Source organism: Kryptolebias marmoratus, linkage group LG19 (genome assembly GCF_001649575.2).
Source record: "Kryptolebias marmoratus isolate JLee-2015 linkage group LG19, ASM164957v2, whole genome shotgun sequence".
In the NCBI taxonomy this organism is placed as follows: Eukaryota; Metazoa; Chordata; class Actinopteri; order Cyprinodontiformes; family Rivulidae; genus Kryptolebias; species Kryptolebias marmoratus.
This window is the reverse complement of record NC_051448.1, coordinates 458,758-466,526: the sequence shown is the minus strand read 5'-3', so window position 1 is coordinate 466,526 and position 7,769 is coordinate 458,758. Positions and strand designations below refer to the sequence as shown.

Here is a 7,769-nt window from a genome sequence, read left to right as displayed (position 1 = left end):
TGCACCTCTGAAGGCTTCCGTGGACCTCTGAAGGCTTCCGTGCACCTCTGAAGGCTTCCTTGGACCTCTAAAGGCTTCCGTGCACCTCTGAAGGCATCTGTGGACCTCTGAAGGCTTCTGTGGACCGAAGGATTCATCCTGCTGAAAAAGAGCTGGAGGGTTTTGTTGACAACGTGGGCCAGACATTACTTCCTATCAGTATCAATGATCCTTGGTCCTCCATGACCCTGTCTCTGGTTGTCTGGTTCTCGTGGACCGGTTTTGGTTCTGACCTCTGCAGACCTGGAACATTTCACAGAGCTGCAGGAGTGGAGATGTTCTGACCCAGCTGTCTAATCATCACAGTCTGCATTTGGTTAAAGTTGCTCTAATCTTCACGCTGAACATTTTTTCTGCTTCCAAGAACTTCAAGGTCTGCCTGACAGACCCCGCCCACTGACAGGTAACCAACCAGTGGTCCTAATGTTATGGCTGATGGGTGTGTTAACACATGTCTGGGTCTTTCCTAAAGACAAATGAAATGTACAGAAAAAAAACCCTCTTATTTATTTTACCGGAGCTCACAGATTCTGCCTGAAAGAACTCAGTTTTACCAGCAGGAGAACAAATTAAAAACATCTTTCCTGTCATTAAAAAGCTCTTCTGTGTATCAGTGAGCTGTCTCCTGTCACTGCTCGTTGTTTCAGCCCGGGGCAGATGAGCAGTCAGCTCGGAGCGCCGCCACACGAATCCCCGTGTCCAGAGGTCTGAGAGCAGCTGGGAAGGCGGTTCTGGGCGTGTCGGCCGTGACCCGGTTAGAATCACGATCCGAAGGCCAGGCGATGAAGATCGAGCTGAGGAAGTCGACGGTGTGCAGCTCGGCCTCTGCAGCTGGAGGGAAGAGCTGACGAGCTGACGAGCTGACGAGCTGACGAGTTAACGAGTTAACGAGTTAACGACCTTTTTGTTTGTCGTTAAAACCTTCAGTTTGTTTCTTTGATATTTAATATTTAAATCCTCAGCGAAGCCTGGTTTAGATAAACTGTTTGCATCCTGATGCATCGTGCTGCTTTCTGAGGAGAACTTTATATTTCATTATTCATGTGTTTGTTTCACTGGAGCTCTGCGCTTACTGAGGAACTGGGAACTCTTCTGATCTGCTGTTCTTTGCAGTAATAAAAACTGTTTATCTTAATTATTGCACCACTTTGAGGCTCTAGTCTTATTTCTGTGTGAGATCTTGGATCAGTGTCCATGTCATTAACTCAAACTGCTGAATCTCATGAAGTATAATGTTTGATTTAACATGTTGTTAACATGATTTATGGCCTTTGTGGACTTGTTAGTTGAGCTCCTTACCTTATCTCTCAGTCTGAGCCCAACAGCAGAAGCTCATTCAGCTTGGATCAAGCTTGGATCTGAGAATAGATGACCTAAAATATGTTATAAATATGCACATCAGCATCAATAAACACAGGTTAAAACTGTCTGATCAGCTGTGGCAGGCCGTGAGTGCAGGAGGAGTTGAGAACCATCAGAGAGGCTGCTGTCTGCCTGCGGAGCAGCAGGTGGCGCTGATCTTCCACCCGCCGGAAAACACGAAGAAGACGAAACCCGGAAGTAGCAGCTGTTGTTGCTAGCGTCTTAGCTTCCCGCTGACGGATGTCTAAAATAATGTTTCAAATAAAAATCAAATAAATCACGTTTAAAAGCAACATCTAACATCGTGACAAGGCAGCAGAGACCATGATGGCCTCCAGCTACAAAGACGAGGACGGACACATCAGTGTGTCAGGAACCGGAGCCGGGGCCGGCTCTCTGCCGAGCAAGAAGCCCGAAAACACCGCCTTCAAACAGCAGAGGCTCCCCGCCTGGCAGCCGGTCCTCACGGCGGGAACCGTGCTGCCTGCCTTCTTCATCATCGGCCTCATCTTCATCCCCATCGGCATCGGCCTGTACGTCACGTCCAACAACATCAAGGAGTTCGAGGTAAAAATAATAAATGATGATCCAACAACATCAGTTAGTGCCAGGTAATAATAATAATAATAATGATTCACACACACAGACTGTCAGGTTCAGGTATAACAACAACAACAATAATAATAACAACAACAATAATAATAATAATGATTCACACACACAGACTGTCAGGTTCAGGTATAACAACAACAACAATAATAATAACAACAACAATAATAATAATAATGATTCACACACACAGACTGTCAGGTTCAGGTATAACAACAACAACAATAATAATAACAACAACAATAATAATAATAATGATTCACACACACAGACTGTCAGGTTCAGGTATAACAACAACAACAATAATAATAATAATGATTCACACACACAGACTGTCAGGTTCAGGTATAACAACAACAACAATAATAATAATAATAATAATAATAATAATAATAATAATTCACACACACAGACTGTCAGGTTCAGGTATAACAACAACAACAACAATAATAATAATAATAATAATAATAATAATAATAATAATAATAATAATAATAATAATTCACACACACAGACTTTCAGTTCTTCGACCCTGGCCATAAACGCTGCAGGCTTCATATAAATCTTTCAGGGACTTTTTGTTTCAGTGTGAGACTTTCTGAGTCCTCCTGTGGTTTCCAGATCGACTACACTGGACTGGACCCGTCCAGTCCCTGCTTCAACTGCTCCCAGAACTTCAGCTGGAACAGCACCAAGCCCTGCACCTGCTCCATCCCCTTCTACCTGGAGCAGCCTTACGAAGTGAGTCTCTGTCTCCTGCATGGAGGGATCCAGACCGGAGACAGGCAGCTAACTGTTTGTCTCCAACCCAACAGAGCAACGTCTTCATGTACTACGGCCTCTCCAACTTCTACCAGAACCACCGTCGTTACGTCAAGTCCAGAGACGACAGCCAGCTGAACGGGAACGAGGAGTCCCTCAGGGTACGAGAAACAGAGAGCAGTTTGACTTCCTGAGCAAACTAACAGACAGAGACAGATACGCCTCGTTTAACAAGCTGAAAACTGTCTTTAACGTGTTGCTGACGTGTTTCTGTCAGGTTTAAAGTCAGTGAGGAGGTTTCTGATGATCATCTTTCACACTACAGTCTCCAGAGTGTCTCCAGACTTTTGTTGGGCTCTCAGTTTCCTCGTTTGAGTCTCAGAGGAGCGCAGCCCTGTTGTTTGAGTTGTGAACAGATTTTCTCTTACATAGATAGTCACAGAGTCGTCCCGGGAGTCTCCAGCTCGTCTCCTGCACGTCTCCAGCTCGTCTCCTGCTCTCCTGCAGGAGATCTGCTCTCACAGAAACACCTGAGGCTGAATGTCCAGCTGTCAGTTTTATACCGAAGGAAAGAAATCAGCAGGTTGCTGATCACCAAGAACAAAACAAATCAGAATGACAGAATCTGAAACGGGGATTGGTTTGAGAGGTTCTGGGGACTCTGAGGACTCTGGGGACTCTGGGGACATCTCTGACTGTTTTCAGTGAAAGTTTGTCTCACAGATCTTTCAAACGTTCAGACTCCAGGGACTCGAGAGCGAGGAAATTCAGACCTCTGACTTTGTTATGGGACACTTTGAAGAGTCTCAGTTCGTCTCACGCCTCAGAAATGAACTTGGTGCAGTTTTAAATGTTGCCAGCAGGTGGCGCCGCTCATCTCCTCACTTCATCCTGGTGTTTTGCAGAAACCCAGCAAGGAGTGTGAGCCGTACGCTCGCCACGACAACAGGCCCATCGCCCCGTGTGGCGCCATCGCCAACAGCATGTTCAACGGTGAGCTGAACAGAACCTCCTTCACTTTGGGGAACGTTGTTTTCTTCTTATTTAGAACGAAGAAAAGGAGAGAGACGAGCAGGGAACATCAGGTGGTACCCTGATCAGGTTTTTGTCTGGACTGATTCTGTGTCCCTCCTGCAGATACACTGGAGCTGTTCTACAGCGACCCAAACGGAACCAAGACCCAGATCCCTCTGACAGCGACAGGAATCGCCTGGTGGACGGACAAACACGTGAAGTTCAGGAACCCCGGAGGAAACAACGACAACCTCACAGCAGCTTTTCAAGGTACCAGCAGTTCTGGGTCAGAACCAGAACCAAAACAAGCAGAGATCCTGTCTGAAGCCCAGCAGCCAGCTACGACTTCCTGTAGACAGAGCCAGACTCTTACTTTGAAGAGTCTCTGTGAGCTTTATTGTGAAACTCCATGTTTTTTTCTGTTTAATTTATCAGCACTGATCTCGTTTCGCTCCTCAGGAACAACGAAGCCCATAAACTGGCGCCGCCCCGCGTATGAGCTGGACTCTGATCCGGAGAACAACGGCTTCATCAACGAGGACTTCATCGTGTGGATGAGAACCGCCGCCCTGCCGACGTTCCGCAAACTTTACCGGATCATCCAGAGGAGGAACACCATGGTTCCCACTCTGCCCCGAGGGAACTACACCCTGGAGGTGGTTTACAGTATCCTGACTCAGCGTTCACGTCCTGACAGAGAGGCCGCTTTAAACGCTGACTCAGCGTTCACATCCTGACAGAGAGGCGCTTTAAATGCTGACTCAGCGTTCACGTCCTGACAGAGAGGCGCTTTAAATGCTGACTCAGCGTTCACGTCCTGACAGAGAGGCGCTTTAAATGCTGGCTCAGCGTTCACGTCCTGACAGAGAGGCCGCTTTAAACGCTGACTCAGCGTTCACGTCCTGACAGAGAGGCCGCTTTAAACGCTGACTCAGCATTCACGTCCTGACAGAGAGGCCGCCTTAAACGCTGACTCAGCGTTCATGTCCTGACAGAGAGGCGCTTTAAATGGTGACTCAGCGTTCACGTCCTGACAGAGAGGCCGCTTTAAACGCTGACTCAGCGTTCAGATCCTGACAGAGAGGCCGCTTTAAACGCTGACTCAGCGTTCACGTCCTGATGGAGACGCTTTAAACGCTGACTCAGCGTTCACGTCCTGACAGAGAGGCCGCTTTAAACGCAGACTCAGCGTTCACGTCCTGACAGAGAGGCCGCTTTAAACGCTGACTCAGCGTTCACGTCCTGATGGAGGCGCTTTAATCGCTGACTCAGTGTTCACGTCCTGATGGAGGCGCTTTAATCGCTGACTCAGTGTTCACGTCCTGACAGAGAGGCCGCTTTAAACACTGACACAGCATTCACGTCCTGATGGAGGTGCTTTAAACGCTGACTCAGCGTTCACGTCCTGACAGAGAGGCCGCTTTAAACGCTGACTCAGCATTCATCTAGCTCAGTAAACATTCTTTCGTCTTGTTCAGAACATTAAATAAAATTATTCTTGTTTCAAATGAAAATCAGTGAATTCAGGAGGAAACCTGAAGAAGTGGAAATCATCGTGTGTTTGACGGTTCGGTCAGAGTTGAACAGTTGTTGTCTTTAACGAGTCGAACCCAGATTACCCGGTCCGGAGCTTCGACGGCAGGAAGCGGATGATCTTTAGCACCATCTCCTGGATGGGGGGGAAGAACCCGTTCCTGGGCATCGCCTACATCACGGTGGGCTCCGTCTGCTTCCTGCTGGGCGTCATCCTGCTCTTCATCCACCACAAATACGACAACCGCAACAACAACCCCGACATCTCCTCCAACTGACGCCTCAGCAGCTGGCTCGGACTCCGGCTGAGACTCCCCACCTTCAGTGGGAGTCCGGAGTCTGACTGGGACTCCAGAGTCCTTCGACTGAGACTCCCCACCTTCAGTGGGAGTCCTCCGACTGAGACTCCAGAGTCCTCCGACTGAGACTCCAGAGTCCTCCACCTGAGACTCCAGACTCAGACTCAGACTCTGGTTTAGACTTTAGCTCAGACTCCAGATGGGATTTCGGTTGTGACTCCAGAGTCCTTCGACTGAGACTCCGGAGTCCTCCGCCTGAGACTCCGGAGTCCTCCGCCTGAAACTCCGGAGTCCTCCGACTGAGACTCCAGTCCTTCGACTGGGACTACAGAGTCCTCCGACTGAGACTCTAGAGTCCTCCGCCTGAGACTCCAGTCTCCTCCGACTGAGACTCCAGAGTCCTCCACCTGAGACTCCAGAGTCCTCTGACTGAGACTCCAGAGTCCTCCACCTGAGACTCCAGAGTCCTTCGACTGAGACTCCAGAGTCCTTCGACTGAGACTCCAGAGTCCTTCGACTGAGACTCTAGACTCCTCCGCCTGAGACTCCGGAGTCCTCCGACTGAGACTCCAGAGTCCTCCGCCTGAGACTCCGGGGTCCTCCGCCTGAGACTCCGGAGTCCTCCGACTGAGACTCCAGAGTCCTCCACCTGAGACTCCAAACTCAGACTCAGACTCTGGTTTAGACTTTAGCTCAGACTCCAGATGGGATTTCGGTTGTGACTCCAGACTTCGTCTTGGACCTTGGCTCAGACTTTAGACTCCATCTTGGACTTGGGCGTCCTTCTCTGACCCTGCCTTGGACTCTGACTCAAACCCTGACTGGGAACCTGGGTTTAGAGTCTGCTTTGGACTCCGGTGCAACAAACAGCCGTTCTGCAGTTCAGATTTCATTTTTAAATGTTCTTTTTTTGCCAAAATCAAAGTTCAAACGAGTTCACCTCCTGCAGAAACTCCAGAAGAAACCTTAGAAAGAGCTTTAAAGGTTCTGCAGAACCTGAGACAGTTAGGGTCAGAACTGGACCGGGAGTCTTTTAGCAACAGAAACTATCTGCATGTTTGTTCTGCATGAAGACAGAAATCTGTTTCAGCCAAATAGTAAGTTTACATGGAAACCCCAGGAAGTATACGGTACCCGTATCACAGTCGGTTACAGAAAGCTTTCTGACTTTTCTCCACCGGGACTTCAGCTCATCCTTTCTGCTTGTTTTTTTATTAAAATAATGAACAGAAATCTGAGTCAGGGAGGAACTCGGGACCAAAAACATGTTTGAATTTTAACACCTGAACCCAGATAAGAGAAGGAGTCAGAGAAAGAATCATGATAATAATGATGGTCCGACTAAATCACAAGGAGGAGGAAAAAGATCAGAACATCATCACATTTAGGTTCTGGTTCTGTCAGGAGGATGGCGTGTCTCCCAGGGTTCTGGTTCCGGCTGTCGGGGTTCTGGTTCCGGCTGTCAGGGTTCTGGTTCCTGCAGTCGGCCCGTTAGCTGCTGGTTCTCTCAGAACGTTTGTTTGAACGACGGGAATCTTTGTTTTGGTTTCAGAGTTCAGGAGGAGTTTGGATCAGTGTTTGCACGTCTCACCTGAGGAGCCGTTGTTGTTGTTTGTTTGTTTGTTGTTGTTGTTGTTGTTTGTGTACGGTGATTGTTGGCTGCTGACTCGGTGTCTGACAGGATGACCTGTGATTTTCAGCTGATCCTGTTGAATCAAAGCTGCATGTTGGATCAAAAGATCTTCTATTTATTTGTTTATTTATTTATTTATTTGATTGTAAACAAGCTGCACTGATGGTTTTTATTTCTGCTTTGAATGAATAAATTTATCATTTCAGATCAGAATTAATTCTGTTCCAGACAGGTGAAAACATTATCGTCCGCCAATGGGCGATAGCAACAAAACTATTTAATATTTTATGGTTTTATTATTGTATTAGGGTGTGCTGTTCATTGTTTATTTATTGTGCTTATGTAATTTTTGAATGTACAAATAAAGTTATTTAAAAAAATAAATCCCTTTCCATCATGTTGTTTGGTTTAGGCTCCGGCAGGGGGCGGCAGCGCGCAGACTCAGTAGCTCCGGCAGGGAGCGGTAGAGCGCAGACTCAGTAGTTCCGGCAGGGGGCGGTAGAGCGCAGACTCAGTAG

General features: G+C 47.8%; 2 protein-coding genes across 2 annotated transcripts in view; both read left to right on the top strand.

Moving 5' to 3' along the window:
* The window catches only part of LOC108228982 (filamin-A-interacting protein 1), a 7,335-nt gene extending 6,150 nt beyond the window's left edge, over positions 1-1,185 (top strand). Inside the window, exon 4 of the mRNA XM_017404623.3 lies at positions 687-1,185. Coding sequence (XP_017260112.1) covers positions 687-887 — 201 coding nt within the window. The 3' untranslated portion in view covers positions 888-1,185. The remainder of the gene's footprint in view (positions 1-686) is intronic.
* Positions 1,186-1,573: 388 nt separating this feature from the next.
* Positions 1,574-7,635, top strand: LOC108228983 (cell cycle control protein 50A). The gene is made up of 7 exons (XM_017404625.3): positions 1,574-1,968; positions 2,632-2,751; positions 2,826-2,933; positions 3,678-3,765; positions 3,910-4,056; positions 4,246-4,452; positions 5,401-7,635. Exons 1-7 carry the CDS (start codon positions 1,726-1,728, stop codon positions 5,595-5,597), a joined length of 1,110 nt encoding a protein of 369 aa, XP_017260114.1. The 5' UTR covers positions 1,574-1,725; the 3' UTR covers positions 5,598-7,635.
* Positions 7,636-7,769: the final 134 nt, after the last annotated feature.

What these genes read in the sequence shown, in the direction of transcription:
- LOC108228983 (XM_017404625.3), top strand. Translation starts at nt 1,726, where the DNA reads ATGATGGCCTCCAGCTACAAAGACGAGGACGGACACATCAGTGTGTCA. An exon ending in ACAACATCAAGGAGTTCGAG is followed by an intron (nt 1,969 to 2,631) that starts GTAAAAATAATA and finishes TGTGGTTTCCAG; the next exon opens with ATCGACTACACTGGACTGGA. An exon ending in CACCCTGGAGGTGGTTTACA is followed by an intron (nt 4,453 to 5,400) that starts GTATCCTGACTC and finishes AGTCGAACCCAG; the next exon opens with ATTACCCGGTCCGGAGCTTC.